Source organism: Rhinoraja longicauda, chromosome 36 (genome assembly GCF_053455715.1).
Source record: "Rhinoraja longicauda isolate Sanriku21f chromosome 36, sRhiLon1.1, whole genome shotgun sequence".
NCBI classification, from domain to species: Eukaryota; Metazoa; Chordata; class Chondrichthyes; order Rajiformes; family Arhynchobatidae; genus Rhinoraja; species Rhinoraja longicauda.
Genome location: NC_135988.1, coordinates 1,387,715 through 1,407,744, shown reverse-complemented (window position 1 = coordinate 1,407,744; position 20,030 = coordinate 1,387,715). Strand labels below are relative to the sequence as shown.

Here is a 20,030-nt window from a genome sequence, read left to right as displayed (position 1 = left end):
CTACAATTTCTTCCCCTTTGCCTAGGTTGAAGGACTTTCTGAGTAAGCATGTACATTTGATGTGCTACCGGATTTGTGTGAGAGCACTGACTGCCATTATACACTACCACGACAGGTTGGTATCTGCTACTCAATGTGGTGCATGGCATGATCCCAGAACAAACTTGCACTTAGAGAGTTACTGGCTACTTGAATTTCATTTAGGAATATAAATTGGAAAGTTTGAAGAAATGTTATATGAAAGTTTGCGAGAAGGTATTTGACTCCATGCTTTATTGTAACACTATACGGAATGCACTTACAATTATTTTGTACATATCTCACGTAGTAACCGATAAAGCTTGGCATCATGCCAGAGAAAGAGGTATTAGGACTGATGACTAAAATCTAAAAGACCACTGAAGATTTTAAGAATACAAGAGTTCAGTGGTACTTTATTGTCACATATACCTAGGTACAGTGAAATTCCTTTTCTGCATACAGTTCAATGATAAACCACTATACATAGGTACAAACATACTCAAGTACAAGAGTGTACAGAGGCAGTACACAAGAGTCGCCACATTTCCGACACCATCTTCTGCCCTACGTTCAAAGTGGTTAAAAATGTTAGAGTCTTAACTTGGCCATAAAGGGCCATTGTCCTGACTGTGGCACTGGGTCGGTGTTAGCAGATGATGTCGCTGTCCTCGAAGATAGACACAAAGTGCTGGAGCAACTCAGCGTGTCAGGCAACATCTCAGGAGAACATGGATAGGCGACGTTTGGTGTCAGGACTGATCCATGGAAACACCGCCTGTCTACGTTCTTCTGAGATGCTGCCTGACCCTTCAGCACTTTGTGTCTTTTTTTGTAAACAAGAATTTTCAGTTCCTTGCTTCTAAAGAGAAAATAATTGTTCAGTGAAGAGGTTTGCAGCTTTGGGGCGAGGCAGCTGAAAGCGTGAGCATCTTCAGCATCAATGATTCGTTAGTAGACTTGCAGTAGACTACAAGTAGTTAGTAGACTGCAAGTAGACTTGCAGAGCTTGGATTTAGAATGGAAGGAACATTGATATTCTGGAGGTCGGAGCTGGATGATGTGATCAAGAGAGGATTTGATGGCAAGAATGCAAATGTTAAGTTTCAAAGCATGGGTTGCGTTTATGACAATAGGGGGTATGGAGAACAAGGTCTTGATGCCAGGAGCCAGTTAGTGTTATCAGGTGACACTCAGCAACAGCCAGTTTGCAGATGTGAAACGTGGGATGGGCCAGGACACCTCAGCACGGCCCTTGTTCAAGGACTGATGGATGAGTTGGATTCAGAGATGAGATGTCTGTGACTGATCTTGGCAACAAAGGAGTATTTGATTGAGGGCAGCATCTGGGAGAGCTGGTAAGGCTGAGACCACGGGCACCCAGCAGAAAGGTGTCAATATTTTGGAGTCATACCTTTTACAAAAGAAGATGGTGTAGACGTCCAGGCCAGGGCATCACTGCTGGAGTTGCTCAGGGCAGTGTCGAAGCCCAGACATACCTACCTGTGTCCTTTGTGACTTTCCATCACTGGATAATAGGTGAGGATGTTCACAGATGGTTGTGCTGTGTTTAATTCCAATTGCAATTCCTCAGCAAACAAAGCAATCCATGCCTGCATGCAGCAAAGTCCAGGCAGCGTGCAGCATGAGCTGATAAATGGCAAGTAACATACTTTACTCTAACAGTGCCAGGCAATGCCCGGCTCTGATAAGATCATTTTTGACAGAAAGCGGACAACCACTGTCCTTTGACATGCCCATCACTGATACTGCACCATTGGTATTCTGGCGATCGCCATTGACCGGAATCTCAACTGGATTGGCTGCATCAATATAGTGACTGGAACAGCAGGTCACAAGTGATTCATCATCTTACACCACAAAGCCTTTCCACTGTTCACTCGGCACAAGGCAGGAGTAAGATGGGTTACTCTCCACTTGGCTGGATGAATATAGCTGCAGTAACACCATATGGTACACAAGCAGCCCACTCAATCGCTTGTCTAAATACTACCAAAGTTTAATTTACACGCTCCTATTTTTGGAATAACGCACTCAAATGTATGCCTGGCACTGTATGGCTGTATAGTCGCATGCAGTCCTGGCATTTGTTTGATGTACATGCTTTTTGATTTACATGCTACTTATCACGCACGTAACCCCTGTGTAAAACACAGGGTGCTTGCAGAGTAAGTAGAACAAAGGGGAAGATACAGAATGCAGAATATAGTTCTCAGCATTGTTGTGTATTGTGGCGCATTGGTTCGTTAGATAAAGTCCAGTGGCCCCAATGGGGTAGAGGTAAATTGAGCAGTACCCTGATGCCCATTCGCTACCTGCTGCTCTATAAACATAGAAACATAGAAAATAGGTGCAGTAGTAGGCCATTCGGGCTTCGAACCAGCACCGTCATTCAATTTGATCATGGCTGATCATCCAAAATTAGTACCCTGTTCCTGCTTTCTCCCCATGTCCCTTGATTCCTTTAGCCCAAAGAGCAATGTCCAACTCTCTCTTGATAACATCCAGTGATTTGGCCTCCACTGGCTTCTGTGGCAGAGAATTCCACAGATTCACAACTCTATCCTCTACTCCCTCTACACTCATGACTGCGCCCCCACCCATCCCACCAACACCATCATCAAGTTCACGGATGACACGACTGTGGTTGGACTCATCTCAGGAGGGGATGAGACAGCCTACAGGGATGAAATCCAAAGACTGGCAGCATGGTGTTCAGTGAACAATCTTGTCCTGAACTCCTCAAAAACAAAAGACTACCGGAAAACCAGTGCAGAACCCGACCCACTCTACATCAATGGGGACTGTGTGGAAAGGGTACCCGCTTTCAGGTTCCTGGGTACGCACATCGCAGAGAACCTCACCTGGTCTACCAACACCATTACCATAGTGAAGAAGGCACAGCAGAGACTCCACTTCCTGAGGATCCTCAGGAAAACCAACCTGCAGGAGAAGCTCATGATGTCCTGCTCCATCGAGAGTGTGCTGGCATACTGTATAACCACATGGTATGCCAGCTGCTCAGAGAAGGACAGGAAGGCCCTTCAGAGGGTCATCAAGACGGCCCAGAAGATTATCGGCTGCTCACTGCCCTCTCTGGAGTACCTGTTCAGCCTACACTGCCTCAGCAGAGCAGACAAAATAATAAAAAACCCATCCCACTCTGGCCACCATCTGTTTGATCTTCTGCCACCTGGTCGACGTTTCAGGTCGATCAAATCTCACACAAACAGACTCAAGAACAGTTTTTACCCCAGAGCCATACATGAACTGAACACTGTCAAACACTGATACGCACTGTTACACTGACTTTCAGCACTAGGTTACACTTTTTAAACTGCACTACAATGTGATCCATATCCATCCCCGTATTTATTTATTTATTTATTTATCAACTACTCGCTTGTTTGTTACATTTTGTATTTGCATTTATTGTATATATGTTTTATTTCTCGTGTGTTATGCACTGTCAGGATTGCTATTTTAATTTTGTTGTACCTGTTGCAATGACAATAAAGGAATTCTATTCTATTCTATTCTATTCTCTGGGTGAAAATGTTTTTCCTCATCTCAGTCCTGAATGGCCTACCTTATTCTTAAACTGTGACCCCTGGTTCTGGACTCCCCCAACATCGGGAACATTTTTCCAGCATCTAGCCTGTCCAATTCCTCAAGAATTTTATATGTTTCTATAAGATCCCCTCTCATCGATCTAAATTCCAGTGAATATAAGCCCAGCCGATCCATTCTTTCATCATATGTCAGTCCTGCCATCCCGGGAATTAATCTGGTGAACCTACGCTGCACTCCCTCAATATCAAGAATGTCCTTCCTCAAATTAGGACACCAAAATTGCACGCAATACTCCAGGTGTAGTCTCACCAGGGTTCTGTACAACTGTAGTAGGACCTCCTTGATCCTAAACTCAAATCCTCTTGCAGGCCATTTGCTTTCTTCACTGCCTGCTGTACCTGCATGCTTACTTTCAGTGACTGATGTACAAGGACATCCAGGTCTCGTTGCACCTCCCCTTTTCCTAATCTGGCACCACTCAGATAATAATCTGCCTTCTTGTTTTTGCCACCAAAGTGACTGTCGCTAGAACCTATTTCTGCTTGTGAGGAGGAGGGAACAGAGTTGTTTTATAATCAGTAGGTGTGGAAAGAAAGGGTGAGCTTGCTGTGAAAGTGATGGTGGAGGGATGTACATTGGGCAGTGGTGGAGAGGAAGAGGTGAGCAACTACTTCAGCCTGTGCGTGAGGTCGCAGGTCGTGACTGCAACGTTTCAGCCAGCAATCATCGCACAGACCTTCCCGTGATCATGTTGTATTAATTTTTTCTACTTCTTCATAGTGAAAACAGGCCCAAAAATGGAGGTATATGTGTTGCAAATCACACTTCTCCAATTGACGTCATCATTCTGGCCAGTGATGGCTTCTATGCTATGGTGAGTGCTTTCCAATTCTCCCCATTCAGAGCCTTACAATAAGATGAATAAATGTAATATTAAGGTCAGAAGGAATCGGAGTAGAATTAGGCCATTCGGCCCATCAAGTCTACTCCGCCATTCCATCATCTCTCCCTCCTAACCTCATTCTCCTACCTTTTCCTCATAACCTCTGACAACTGTACCAATCAAGAATCTATCTATCTCTGCCTTAAAAAATATCCACTGACTTGGCCTCCACAGCCTTCTGCGACAAAGAATTCCACAGATTCACCACCCTCTGACAAAAGATTGCCATGTATTTTGGACTCTTCAGACCATAGCCACTTTGTTTCAAGATATCAGTGCCACCTTCACTCCACGATGCTCCTGTATTGCTGGGTGCTCATGGTGCTGAAGTCTTTTGCAAGCTGGAAATTGTGGAAGCTACTGAATAAAAAAGCAATTGAGGTCATTGCGGGCTGTTGAATGGAATCCCCAACCCTGCTCCAGTTTTGTGCCTGTATATTTATTGCGAGAGGATTTGAGTTTAAGAGCAAGGAGGTCCTACTACAGTTGTGGTGAGTTATGGTCCTGGTGAGACCACACCTGGAATATTGTGTGCAATTTTGGTCTCCTAATTTGAGAAAGGACATGTTTGCTATTGAGGGAGTGCAGTGTAGGTTCACCAGGTTAATTCCCGGGATGGCGGGACTGACGTATGATGAAAGAATGTGTCGACTGGGCTTGTATTCGCTGGAATTTAGAAGGATGAGAGGGGATCTTATAGAAACATCTAAAATTCTTAGAGGATTGGACAGGGTAGATGCAGGAAAAATGTTTCTGATGTTGGGGGAGTCCAGAACCAGGGGTCACAGTTTAAGAATAAAGGGTAGGCCATTTAGAACTGAGATGAGAAAAAACTTTTTCACACAGAGAGTTGTGAATCTGTGGAATTCTCTGCCACAGAAGGCAGTGGAGGCCAATTCACTGGATGTGTTTGAGAGTTAGATTTAGCTCTTAGGGCTAAGGGAATCAAGAGATATGGGAAAAAAGGGGGAACGCAGTACTGATTTTGGATGATCAGCCATGAATCATCATATTGAATGGCGGTGCTGGCTCGAAGGGCCGAATGGCCTACTCCTGCACCTATTTTCTATGTTTCTGTGTATCTTTAACAATGTTGGAATCAGCTTTTCAGGGTGAACATTCCATATCCAGACAACTTTGAATGGAATCTTCTCCAGATCTTTTTTCCAATATTTTAAATATGTACATGGTTACAGCATCGTACAGCACTTCATCTCACTATGTCTATCCTGATCCTATTTATGAGCTCCTGCCCCATACCCTTTTATGTCTCGATAATTCAAGTGTTCATCCAGATAATCTTACTGTTGAGACAACTTGGGCTGTGCATTCCAGTTCACAACCACACTCTGGATATAAAAACTATTCCTCAGATAATCTCTAACCCTCTTAACTCCTCACCTTAAAGAGGTGCCCTCTGGTTTAAGATTATCAGTTATTGCTTTTACATTTTATGCATTTAACTGTAAACCCAAGATATTCATAAGGTTTAAATGGTTCGAGGGATTTGGACCAAACGTGTGCAAATGGGACTAGCTTAGATGGGCCAACTTGGGCGGAATGGGAAGAGTTGAGTCAAGGGGCTTGTTTCTGTGTCATGTGGCTCTATGTGGGTCTTTAATCATGTAGTGACTTTTCCTTACAACTTTAGCTGTTATACATGGCTACCAGGCTCCCTGCTAATCCATACTTTCTAACATTACACCTTTCAAAGTATATAGTTTTTTCACATTAGTCCTACTAAAGTACATTGCTTTCCTTTTCTGTTTTAAATATGAACAAGCAACACTGAATTTTAAAGCCTGGTGAAATGTTTTAAAAATTGCACATTTTCTTCAGCTTTTTAAGTATAACTTTGAAGGTGCTCTGAGAATGAATGTGACTGTAAACTGGCTCTTAATTAAATGTGTATGGAGTTCAGGATGGATGAAGGATAAGGTTGGAATGGACATCAAATTGGTAATCTTGTAGAAGAACATAAAAAAGGAAAACCTGTTTATTTCTTTGTAAGCCTCACCTTTTCAACATATTTCTCCCTCCTTTCTCTGACTTGAGCCCATCCAATTTTGTTCTGACTTTATTTAGTTTGGCCACTTCATGGTTTTCCTTGGCACTCGGGTCAGTGTGGCTGAATTGGTGGAATTTCCACCCTTGGTCAGGGAATATGGAACTTATACCCATAAATTGGGTGTAAGCAACTAAGTTGCAATGCTACTAAGATCAACGCTCTTGATGAGATGTTACCTGAATGCTGTACTACTCTACAAATTCATCCAGAAGGAAGCAATTGTATATTTTCGAGTGACATGGCTATTAACTATTGACTGAGTTATTAAAATTTTGATTCCTTTTGTGCAGTGTTGCTTCTCCTTCCTCTAGTATCAACAAGCTGAGGATAAAGGAAGGTAGACACAAAATGCTGATGTAACTCAGCAACACAGGCAGCATCTCTGGAGTGAAAGGTTGGGTGACGTTTTGGGTTGAGACCCTTTTTCAGTCTGGAGAAGGCTTGTCTGAAGAAGGGTCTCGACCCTAAACGTCATCTATTCCTTCTGTCCAGAGATGCTGCCTGACTTACTCCAGCATTTTGTGTCTATCTTTGGTTTATAACCAGCATCTGCAAGTCATTCCTAAACTGAGGATAAAGGAGATAACTTCTTTACTCAGTGACAAAATCTATAATAGGTTGGGTGAAGGAAGAGAAAAGGGTAGAAAAGCAAATCCTCAGACATTCAGAACAATAGAACTTGTTGTGGAAAGAAATAAAGCCAATGCTAACCTTGTGTATAACTGGATTATATTTAAACAGGTTGGTCAGATTCACGGTGGGCTGATGGGAATTATTCAGCGAGCCATGGTCAAGGCTTGTCCTCACATCTGGTTTGAGAGATCAGAAGTCAGAGATCGCAATCTAGTTGCAAGAAGGTGAGATAAAAGACTGCAATTAGTATTTGGTAACGGCTCGGTCCTTCAGATTTACCTTCTTGCTAATAATGCCGCAACACAGTCGTTTTAGTGTACTGAATCACCAATTAACACTGCTTGTTGATTTGGAAAGAGGTAACTGTTCTAAAAAGTTCACGTTCTTTGTAATGGCTCCAAGATTCAATTGATCCATTATTAGGTGCTTATGTAGGAGTCATTGAATCTGTACATTTACCTTAATTGTTGGCCAACTGTACTCTTTTTCTCCTCTCTAGGCTGAGTGATCATGTAAGAGACCAGGTTAAACTTCCAATTTTGATATTTCCAGAAGGTAAGTAAAGGTATTAAATGTTTTGGTAGAAAATGGCTTTTCCCTATTCTTGTAACCAATATCCTAAGTGTTATGTGCATAATAGAGAACAAAATTATCATTAGACCGGAGGTGAAATACCTTAAATGCAAGTCAACAGTCACCTTGAAGAAATGAAGTCACTTTGGTTAGTTTGCTCAATCTTCACACTTTGCTCTTATCTGCACAGGGATAAAGAACCATAAACTTACTGTTGAAGCAGTTTCTGTCCCAACCAGTAATTGTTCCTTAGAGTTTGTTGCATTTACGTTTGTAACTTGATCATTTTATCTGTCCCGGCAGAGTTCTTCATCGCGCACTGATGAAATTCATTAGTCATTTTCATGGTGATTCTGCAAGTCTTGATTATTAGTCTGAAGAAGGGTCTCGACCCGAAACGTCACCCATTCCTTCTCTCCAGAGATGCTGCCTGTCCCGCTGAGTTACTCCAACGTTTTGTGTCCACCTTCGATTTAAACCAGCATCTGCAGGTTTTTTTTCCTACTGCAAGTCTTGATGTTCTGAGTTTATCATCTACAGCCCCTAGTGTGGTGTCATCTGCAAATGCTGATATTGGACGTGATTCCAAATCCATCGTGGGAATCCAGGCCTTCCCCACGTTACCAATGCCCAGCAGATCAACATCCGTACCAGCGTACGAGCAAGCCGCTACAATTGGGGGTTGGGTGGAGCGGAGCTGGGAGCACTGGCAGATTCACTCAATGGTGGCCACACTTCCCATGCCTGCTCACTCCCCTGTCACAACTGTGGTGACACGGGGGTGATGCGGTGACACGGGGGGTGATGTGGTGACACGGGGGGTGATGTGGTGACACGGGGGGCTGACTGGTGACACGGGGGGTGATGTAGTGACACGGGGAATGATGTGACACGGGGTGATGTGGTGACACGGGGAATGATGTGACACGGGGTGATGTGGTGACACGGGGGGCTGACTGGTGACACGGGAGGTGATGTGGTGACACAGGGGGTGATGTGGTGACACGGGGGGCACGGGGGGTACGGGGGGTGATGTGGTGACTAGTGACATGGGAGGTGATGTGACACGGGGGGGGTGATGTGGTGATCACCTGTGGGGACAAGAACAGTTCATGAGCACACTGTTTCCACCACTTGCCAATCCCAGTTACTGGTCTGAACATCCAACTTCCTTTTCTTTTGGTGTAGAAAGGAACTGCAGATGCTGGTTTAAACCGAAGTTAGACACAAAATGCTGGACTAACTCAGTCGGACAGGCAGCATCACTAGAGAGGAGGATTGGTTGACGTTTCGGGTTGAGACCCTTCTTCAGACTGAGAGTCGGGGGAAAAGGAAACGAGAGATAGAGACGGGGATGTAGAGAGATATAGAACAAATGAATGAAAGAAATGCAAATAAGTACGATGATAAAGGGAACAGGCCATTGTTAGCTGTTTGCTAGGTGAGAACAAGAAGCTGGTATGACTTGGGTGGGGGAGGGATGGAGAGAGAGACAGGGGCTGCATGAAGTTAGAGAAATCAATATTCGTACCACTGGGTTGTAAGCTGCCCAAGCGAAATATGAGATGCTGTTCCTCCAATTTACGTTTAGCCTCACTCTGACAATGGAGGAGACCCAGGACAGAAAGGTCAGTGTGGGAATGGGAAGAGGAATTAAAATGTTTGGCAACTGGGAGATCAGGTAGGTCCAGGCAGACTGAGCGAAGGCGTTCAGCGAAATGATCACCCAGTCTACGTTGGATCTCACCGACGTATAAGAATCCACATCTTGAACAACGGATACAGTAGATGAGGTTGGTGGAGGTGCAAGTGAACCTCTGCTTAACCTGAAAGGACTGTCGGGGTCTCTGGATAGAGTCGAGGGAAAAGGTATAGGGCCAGGTGTGGCATCTCTTGCGTTGCAGGGGAAAGATATCTGGGGAGGGGGTGGTTTGGGTGGGAAGGGATGAGTTAACCAGGGAGTTGTGGAGGGAATGGTCTCTGTGGGAGGCGGAAAGGGGTGGAGATGGGAAGATGTGACTAGTGGTGGGATACCGTTGGAGGTGGCAAAAATGTTGGAGGTCTATGTGTTGAATGTGATGGCTGATGGGGTGAAAGGTAAGGACTTTCGAGTCAGCATGGATTTACGAAGGGGAAATCGTGCTTGACTAATCTTCTGGAATTCTTTGAGGATGTAACTAGGAAAATTGACAGGGGAGAGCCGGTGGATGTGGTGTACCTTGACTTTCAGAAAGCCTTTGACAAGGTTCCACATAGGAGATTAGTGGGCAAAATTAGAGCACATGGTATTGGAGGTAGGGTACTGACATGGATAGAAAATTGGTTAACAGACAGAAAGCAAAGAGTGGGGATAAATGGGTCCCTTTCAGAATGGCAGGCAGTAACTAGTGGAGTACCGCAAGGCTCGGTGCTGGGACCGCAGCTATTTACAATATACATTAATGACTTGGATGAAGGGATTAAAAGTACCATTAGCAAATTTGTAGATGATACAAAGCTGGGTGGTAGTGTGAACTGTGAGGAAGATGCTATGAGGTTGCAGGGTGACTTGGACAGGTTGTGTGAGTGGGCGGATGCATGGCAGATGCAGTTTAATGTGGATAAGTGTGAGGTTATCCAATTTGGTGGTAAGAATAGGAAGGCAGAGTATTATCTGAATGGTGTCAAGTTAGGAACAGGGGACGTACAACGAGATCTGGGTGTCGTAGTGCATCAGTCACTGAAAGGAAGCATGCAAGTACAGCAGGCAGTGAAGAAAGCCAATGGAATGTTGGCCTTCATAGCAAGAGGAGTTGAGTATAGGAGCAAAGAGGTCCTTCTGCAGTTGTACAGGGCCCTAGTGAGACCGCACCTGGAGTACTGTGTGCAGTTTTGGTCTCCAAATTTGAGGAAGGATATTCTTGCTATTGAGGGCGTGCAGCGTAGGTTTACTCGGTTAATTCCCAGAATGGCGGGACTATCATATGTTGAAAGACTGGAGCGACTAGGCTTGTATACACTGGAATTTAGAAGGATGAGAGGAGATCTTATCGAAACGTATAAGATTATTAAGGGGTTGGACACGTTAGAGGCAGGAAACATGTTCCCAATGTTGGAGGAGTCCAGAACAAGGGGCCACAGTTTAAGAATAAGGGGTAGGCCTTTTAGAACTGAGATGAGGAAAAACTTTTTCAGTCAGATAGTTGTGAATCTGTGGAATTCTCTGCCTCAGAAGGCAGTGGAGGCCAATTCTTTGAATGCATTCAAGAGCGAGCTAGATAGAGCTCTTAAGGATAGCGGAGTCAGGGGGTATGGGGAGAAGGCAGGAACGGGGTACTGATTGAGAATGATCAGCCATGATCACATTGAATGGCGGTGCTGGCTCGAAGGGCCGAATGGGCTCCTCCTGCACCTATTGACTAGGGGGACTCTGTCTCTGTTGCGACTGGGGGGGAGGTGGAGCAAGAGCGGAGCTGCGGGGTACCGAGGAGACATGTGTGAGGGGCTCAACTATGATGGGAGAGGGGAACCCACGTTTCCTAAAGAATGAGGACATTTTGGATGTCCCAGCGTCTCATATTTTGCTTGGGCAGCTTACAGCCCAGTAATCTGAATATTGATTTCTCTAACTTCAAGTAACCCCTGCATTTCCTCTCTCTCCCCATCCCACCCCCACCCAAGTTGCACCAGTTCTTGTTCTCACCTAGCAAACAGCTAACAATGGCCTGTTTCCTTTATCATCATTACCTTTTGCATATCTTTCATTCATTTGTTCTATATCTCTCTACATTACCGTCTATATCTCTCGTTTCCCTTTCCCCTGAATCTAGTCTGAAGAACGGTCTCGACCCAAAACGTTACTCATTCCTTCTCTCCAGAGATGCTGCCAGAGCATCTTAGTTACTCCAGCACCTCTTGCACCCATGCAGAACTCACTGACTTCATACACTTCACCTCCAATTTCCATCCTGCCCTTAAATATTCCTGGACTATCTCTGACATCTCCCTCCCGTTTCTGGACCTCACCATCTCCATCACAGGAGAAAAACTAGTGACGGACATTTTCTACAAGCCCACCGACTCGCACAGCTATCTGGACTACACTTCTTCCCACCCGGTCCCCTGCAAAAAGTCTATCCCCTACTCCCAATTCCTCCGTCTACGCCGCATCTGCGCCCGGGATGAGGTGTTTCAGACTAGGGTTTCCGAGATGTCCTCGTTTTTCAGAAAACGGGGCTTCGCCTCCTCCATTATAGATGAGGCTCTCACTAGGGTCTCTTCTACATCCCGCAGCTCCGCTCTTGCTCCCCCTCCCCCCACTCGCAACAAGGACAGGATCCCCCTCGTTCTCACCTTCCACCCCACCAGCCAGCGGATCCAACATATCATCCACCAACATTTCCGTCACCTACAACAGGACCCCACCACTGGCCATATCTTCCCATCCCCTCCCCTCTCTGCGTTCCGCAGAGACGTTCCCTCCGCAACTCCCTGGTCCACTCGTCCCTTCCTACCCAAACCGCCCTAACCCCGGGCACTTTCCCCTGCAACCGCACGAGATGCAACACCTGTCCCTTCACCTCCCCCCTCAACTCCATCAAAGGACCCAAACAGTCTTTCCAGGTGAGACAGAGGTTCACCTGCACCTCCTCCAACCTCATCTATTGCATCCGCTGCTCTAGATGTCAACTTATTTATATCGGCGAAACCAAGCGCAGGCTCGGCGATCGCTTCACTGAACACCTGCGCTCGGTCCGCATTAACGCAACTGATCTCCCGGTGGCCCAGCACTTTAACTCCCCCTCCCATTCCCAGTCTGACCTCTCTGTCATGGGCCTCCTTCAGTGCCATAGTGAGGCCCGCCGGAAATTGGAGGAGCAGCACCTCATATTTCGCCTGGGCAGTTTGCGGCCCGGTGGTATGAACGTCGACTTCTCCAACTTCAGATAGCTCCTCTGTCCCTCTCTTCCCCTCCTCCTTCCCAGATCTCCCTCTATCTTCCTGTCTCCACCTATATCCTTCCTTTGTCCCACCCCCGACATCAGTCTGAAGAAGGGTCTCGACCCGAAACGTCACCCATTCCTTCTCTCCCGAGATGCTGCCTGACCTGCTGAGTTACTCCAGCATTTTGTGAATAAATTAGTTACTCCAGCATTTTGTGTCTCTTCCTTTTCTTTCTCGTGGCCAATTTCCTCATCCATTCTTCTCCTTGACCCAAGGGTCCACACACGCTGACAGGCTCTGTGTGCAGTCAGAATGTTGTTGGAAGCTTTTGCAAACCCCAAATATCTCGTCTTATTAATTCTTTCAAATCAGAGGATAGACTCAAAATGCTGGAGTGACTTAGCAGGACATGTAGCATCTTTGGAAAGGTGACATTTTGGGTGGAGACCCTTCTTCAGACTGTCAAATCTGTATGGCCTAACCGTAAACCCATTGCTCTACCTGGCAACTATCTGAAACTGAATCCGATTGTTCACATTCACCGTTGAGTTTCAGACGACACATTGCTTGTGCCATCTATAAAACCTTTAACATTGCTGAACTCCAGCCCTGCTGTAGCTCACATGATGATTAAACCATCAACTGCTTTTTCTGTCTCTTGATTGGTGTATTCTAGTGCTCTCCTCGTGGTCTCATAGAAACTAGGTGCAGGAGGAGGCCATTCGGCCCTTTGAGCCAGCACTGGCATTCATTGTGATTATGGCTGATCATCCACAATCAGTAACCTGTGCCCAACTTCTCCCCATATCCCTTGATTCCATTAGCCCCCAGAGCTCTATCTAACTCTCTCTTAAATTCATCCAGTGATTTGGCCTCCACTACCCTCTGTGGCAGAGAATTCCACAAATTCATAACTCTCTGGGTGAAATGTTCCTTCTCACCTCAGTTTTAAATGGCCTCCCCTTTATTCAAAGACTGTGGCCCCTGGTTCTGGACTCCCCCAACATTGGGAACATTTTTCCTGCATCTAGCTTGTCCAGTCCCTTTATAATTTTATATGTCTCTATACGATCCCCTCTCATCCTTCTAAACTCCAGTGAATACAAGCCTAGTCTTTTCAATCTTTCCTCAAATGTCTTCATCATGCTCAGTATCCTCTCATTTATTAGCATTGGCTTATTATTGTCATGTGTACCAAGATACAGTGAAAGACTCTGTCTTGTCTGCTTTGCACTCCAGTCACACCATACTTGAGTACAGTCAAACCAAACACAAGTACAATGGGCAATGGAAAAAGAGAAAGGAAAATATCTACAATAAAACAAAAAAACCTACAGAGAAAGTGCAGATAAAACAGTGCAAGGACTTACTGCACATTCTGATGCCATATTGCTCACCCCCTGCTTTATTACTTTGCATGCCTCTGGATTCAATTCCATTTGCTGCTTTGTTGAACTGAATAAAGATCTCGTTTCCTGCTGCCTACATCTTTTTTCCTCATTGTTAATCGTAGGAGAATTTATGTATCATCTACAAACCTCATTATCGTGTCCCTGAAATCTCAATCATTAATACATATTACAAACAGCAAAAGGACGAAGAATTGGACCATGTGGCCCCCTACTGTCACAGTGTGCCACTCGCTAAAGCACCCTGCCTTTATTCTGAAGCATCTTTGCTTCCTGCCGCTGAGCCAACTTTGGATCCACAACCTCCACCTCCACACACATAAAAAAGACTTGGCAGCTTTTTCATTTGCACTCTTTACTTTCCCATTTGCCCTCTTCTTAATTATACTCTTAATCATGCCGGTTGCATTGAACCTTTTGAATTTCATGCAAGCTTCCCTTTTTTGCCATCTCTTGCCCTCTCTGCATCTCATAGAAGTATTCAAGGTTTATATAGTTGAAGGAAATAATTCAAATTGTGAGTCAATAGCAGCATGCCAAAAATTGCCAAGTATGAAATGAGAATTTTTTTTTTTACTGACTTTTACATGATTCTGGAATACGCAATCTAAAAGATGCTGGATATAGATTCAATAACAGCCTTGTAATGGGCACCAAATTTTTTGTTTTAGTTTTAGAGATACAGCGCGGAATCAGGCCCTTCGGCCCACCGGGTCCGCACTGACCAGTGATCCCCGCACATTAACACTATCCTACACTGGGGACAATTTACATTAGTGCCATTTATACATTTAAACCTAGTCAAGTCAAGTCAAGTCAAATTTATTTGTCACATACACATACACGATGTGCAGTGAAATGAAAGTGGCAATGCCTGCGGGTTGTGCACAAAAAGAATTACAGTTACAGCATATAAATAAAGTTAATAAGTTACTATTATTGTCGACAAAAATTTAGTCTCTGGGGTTATAAAAGTTGACAGTCCTGATGGCCTGTGGGAAGAAGCTCCGTCTCATCCTCTCCGTTTTCACAGCGTGACAGCGGAGGCGTTTGCCTGATCATAGCATCTGGAACAGTCCGTTACTGGGGTGGCAGGGGTCCCTCATGATCTTGCTTGCTCTGGATCTGCACCTCCTGATGTATAGGTCCTGCAGGGGGACGAGTGTAGTTCCCATGGTACGTTCTGCCGAACGCACTACTCTCTGCAGGGCTATCCTGTCCTGGGCAGAGCTGTTCCCAAACCAGACTGTAATGTTGCCGGACAGGATGCTCTCTACAGCCCCAGAGTAGAAGCAATGAAGGATCCTCTGAGACACTCTGAATTTCCTCAGTTGTCTAAGGTGGTAAAGGCGCTGCTTAGCCTTACCCACCAGTGCGGCAATGTGCGTTGCCCACGTCAGATCCTCTGCGATGCGGACTCCCAAGTATTTGAAACTGCTCACCCTATCCACAATAGACCCATTTATCTCCAGTGGCGAGTACGTCCTTGGATGTTTAGCCCTTCTGAAGTCCACAATCAGCTCCTTTGTTTTAGTGACATTCAAGAGGAGGCTATTGTCCTGACACCAGAGTGCCAGATCAGCCACCTCCTCCCGGTAGACCTTCTCATCGTTGTTGGAGATCCGGCCCACCACCACAGTGTCATCAGCAAACTTGATGATGGAGTTTGAGCTGAACCTGGCCCCACAGTCATGTGTGTACAGGGAGTACAGTAGGGGGCTAAGGACGCAGCCCTGGGGGGATCCTATGTTCAGAGTGAGGGAGCTAGATGTGTGTTCCCCCATCCTGACCACTTGGGGCCTGGCAGTGAGAAAGTCCAGGACCCAGGCACACAGAGGGGTGCTAAGCCCCAGTTCCAGCAGCTTCTCAACCAGTCTGCTGGGGACTATTGTGTTGAATGCTGAACTAAAGTCAATGAACAGCATCCTCACATAGCCCCCCTGGCTGTCCAGATGAGAAAGAGCGGTGTGTAGAACCTGGGAGACCGCATCATCCGTGGACCTGTTCGGACGGTATGCGAACTGTAGTGGGTCCAGGTTGCGAGGAAGGAGGGCGCAGATGTGCTTCTTGACTAGCCTCTCAAAGCATTTCATGACAACCGAGGTGAGGGCCACCGGTCGGTAGTCATTTAAACACGCTGGAGAGGCATTCTTTGGCACCGGTACAATGATGGATCTTTTGAAGCATGCAGGGACCACGGACTTTGCCAGGGAGAGGTTGAATATTGTGGTGAGCACTGGAGCAAGCTGAGTAGCACAAGACTTTAGTACTCGCCCAGATATACCATCTGGGCCTCCAGCTTTCCTCGTGTTCACACGCGTCAGAGCCCACCTCACCTCATGCTCGGACACCGAGAATGTGTGCACATCCCCGGCGGTGGATCCCCCTCCAGCCTCGCTAGCCAGCGCCCCTTCAGTGCTGTTTTTAGACGGCGAGCTGGTGGTGTTACCCGTCTCAAACCGTGCGTAAAAAGAGTTCAGGTCATCAGCTAAGGAGGAGCCGGCATTTCCGGTTGAGGGGGTGCTGGACCTGTAGCTAGTTATTGTCCGTAGCCCCTGCCAATTAAAGTACAAACCTGCATGTCTATGGAGTGTGGGAAGATCTCGGAGAAAACCCTCGCAGGTCACAGGGAGAACGTGCAAACTCCATACAGACAGACCCTAGGTCGGGATCGAACTCTGGTCTCTGACGCAGCAACACTACCGCTGTGCCGCCGTGTTACCCAAATTCCAGGGCAATGGTGAATGAACAAGAGATTAGACTAATGGATGAGTACCAATTGGGCAGAGATGAATTGGGCTGAAAGACCTGTCTCCATGCTACATAACTCTCAGCCTCTGATTAGAGATGGTGTCAGTAGCCTCCTGTTTCACTATTAGTAATCGGTTGGATTGAGGGGGGGGGGGGGGGGCAGGGGGAGGAGACATTAAGTCTGGTGGAAGAAAAAATCTTGTGACTTTGGGATGTGATAAAGAAGTGTGAGGAACCTCAGAAGTACAAAGTTAATCAGTGTCCTGAGTTGGACCTTAACCCCGACAGTGTCAGCATGGCTCTTGTTTGTGAATGCACAGTTATTCCATCCTTCTGGTCATTACTCGTGTCCAAATCTAGATTTATAAAAAACTCTTGGTGAGACCATACCTAAAGTATTGTGTACCAATACAGACCTAATTCAATTATTGATGTACCAGTAAATAGACAATAGGTGCAGGAGGAGGCCATTCGGCCCTTCGAGCCAGCACCGCCATTCAATGTGATCATGGCTGATCATTCTCAATCAGTACCCCGTTCCTGCCTTCTCCCCATACCCCCTGACTCCGCTATCCTTAAGAGCTCTATCTAGCTCTCTCTTGAATGCATTCAGAGAATTGGCCTCCACTGCCTTCTGAGGCAGAGAATTCCACAGATTCACAACTCTCTGACTGAAAAAGTTTTTCCTCATCTCAGTTCTAAATGGCCTAACCCTTATTCTTAAACTGTGATGAGGAATAAACAGAGATCCCCTGTGGCTTTCCTCCTTGAAAACAAGTAGCCAGGATACAAGATGTCCCTGAGTGGCTACAGAACATTCTCATTGGGATGGAGGAACAGCAAAAAGTCATTGTGCACATTGGCACAAATGACGAACAAGTGAAAAGTGAATATAGGTAGTTGGACTAAAGTTTAAAAAGCAGGACCTCCAGGGTCGTGATCTCCGGATTATCCCCGGTGAGGTGAGGCTGAGAAGTTGCTGCAGGAGGCAGGCAATCGGATTTTTGGACCGTTGGGATCTGATTCGGAGCAGAGGTCATCGCTGTGCAAGAGGGATGGGTTACATCTGAACTGAAGGGGGACCAATATCCTGCAAATGCTACTACGGAGAGTTTAAACTAGATTGTCAGGGGAACTCGTGCCACCCCCTGCATTTGAGAGGCAGGTGGGAGGATGACAGTCGATGCAGGTCCATAGCAGCAGGTTCAATAGATGGCAGGAGCGTGGCACCACAGAGGGCAGGCAGAAGCGTGGCACCACAGGGCAGGCAGGAGCGTGGCACCACAGGGCAGGCAGGAGCATGGCACCATAGATGGGACTGGCAGGAGCTTGGCACCATGGGACAGGCAGAAGCATGGCACCATAGATGGGACTGGCAGGAGCATGGCACCATAGATGGGACTGGCAGGAGCATGGCACCTCAGGGCAGGCAGGAGCATGGCACCACAGAGGGCAGGCAGGAGCATGGCACCACAGGCCAGGCAGGAGCATGGCATCATTGGGGACTGGCAGGAACACAGCAGGGAGTGAGGAAAGATTGTTACATCAGACTATTTTAATGCAAGAGGCTTGACAGGTAAGTTGGATAAACTCGGGACATGGATAGGTATGTGGCACAAGGCCATTACTACAACCTAGCTCTGGGATGGACAAGACTGGAAACTTTTGAAAGGAAGCATTGAAGGAAATGTCACTGTAAACTTCTGTCCCATTCGCACTCAAATCTCTGCCCTTATTCCTTATCCCCATTTAGAAAATAGTCTACCAAAGTGCACTTTGCTGCACTGTATTCCATCTGCCGTTTCTTTGCCCATTCACCCAACCTGTCCAAGTCCTTCTGCTCAGCCCTTGCTTCCTCAACACTATCTTTCCCATCTCCTACCTTCATATCATCTGTAAACTTGACCACACAGCCATCAATTCCATCATCCCGATCATGTAACATCATATATCATGCACCTAATACCGACCCCTGCAGAACACTGCTAGTCACTGGTAGCCAACCAGAAAATACCCCGTTATTCCCACTCTGCCTTCTGCCAGTCAGCCAATCTTCTATTCATGCTGATATCTTGCCTCTGATACCATGGCTCCTATCTGGTGTAGCAGCTCACGTGCAGCATCGAAGACTTTCTGAAACTCCAAGTAATTAACATCCACTGACTCTCCTTTGTCTATTGTGCTTGCTACTTCCTCAAAACATTCCAACAGATTTGTCCCCTTCACAAAACCATGCTGACTTTGGCCTATTTTATCATGTGCTTTGAAGTACCTCAAAACCTCTTCGTTAACAATGGACGCTATAAACTCTTACCAACCACTGAAGTCAGGCTAACCTGCCTATAATTTCCTTTCTTTTGCCTTGCTCCCTTCTTAAACAGTGGAATTACATTTGCGATTTTCCAGTGCTCTGGAACCACTCCTGACTATTGATTCGTGAAAGATCACTACTAATGCCTCTACAACCTAGACAGCTATCTCTTTCAGAAACCTGTAGTGTTTTCATAACCCCAGGTGACTTATCCACCTTAAGCCCATTCAGCTTCCCAAGCACCTTCTCAGTCATAACGATTGCACTAAACTCTGCCCCCTGACTTTCTTGAATATCTGGCACTTGCTGCTGTCTTCCACTCTGAACACTGACTCAAAAACCTTGCTCAGTTCGTCTGCCATCTCTTTGTTCCCCATTACTACTTTTCCAACAGTTCAATGTCCACTCTTGCCTCTCTCTTACTTTCTATATATCTGAAAACATTTTGGAATCCACTTTTATATTATTGGCTAGCTTACCTTAATTTTTCATCTTTTCTCCCATTATTGGCTTTTTAAGTTACCTTATGTTGATTTTTAAAAGCATCTCAATTTTCTAACTTCCCATTAATCTTTGCCATATTATGTACCTTCTCCTTTGCTTTTTATGCTGTCTTTGACTTCCTTTATCAGCCACGGTTGCCTCATATTCCCCTTAGTTTCTTACTTCCTCTTTGGAATGAAAAGATGCTGCCAGAAACCCCTGCCATTGCTGCTCCACTGTCATTCCTGGTAGGTGCCTTTTCCATCAACTTTAGCCAGTTCCTCCTTCATGCCACTAGTTACCTTTACTCAACAGTAATACTGA

The 20,030-nt window shown here is 45.9% G+C and overlaps 1 protein-coding gene across 1 annotated transcript in view; it reads left to right on the top strand.

Annotated features, from left to right (window-relative positions):
• gpat4 (glycerol-3-phosphate acyltransferase 4) overlaps positions 1-20,030 on the top strand; it is a 111,239-nt gene that overhangs the window by 67,469 nt on the left and 23,740 nt on the right. Inside the window, exons 5-8 of the mRNA XM_078429008.1 lie at positions 26-115; positions 4,393-4,486; positions 7,365-7,480; positions 7,756-7,811. Coding sequence (XP_078285134.1) covers positions 26-115; positions 4,393-4,486; positions 7,365-7,480; positions 7,756-7,811 — 356 coding nt within the window. The remainder of the gene's footprint in view (positions 1-25; positions 116-4,392; positions 4,487-7,364; positions 7,481-7,755; positions 7,812-20,030) is intronic.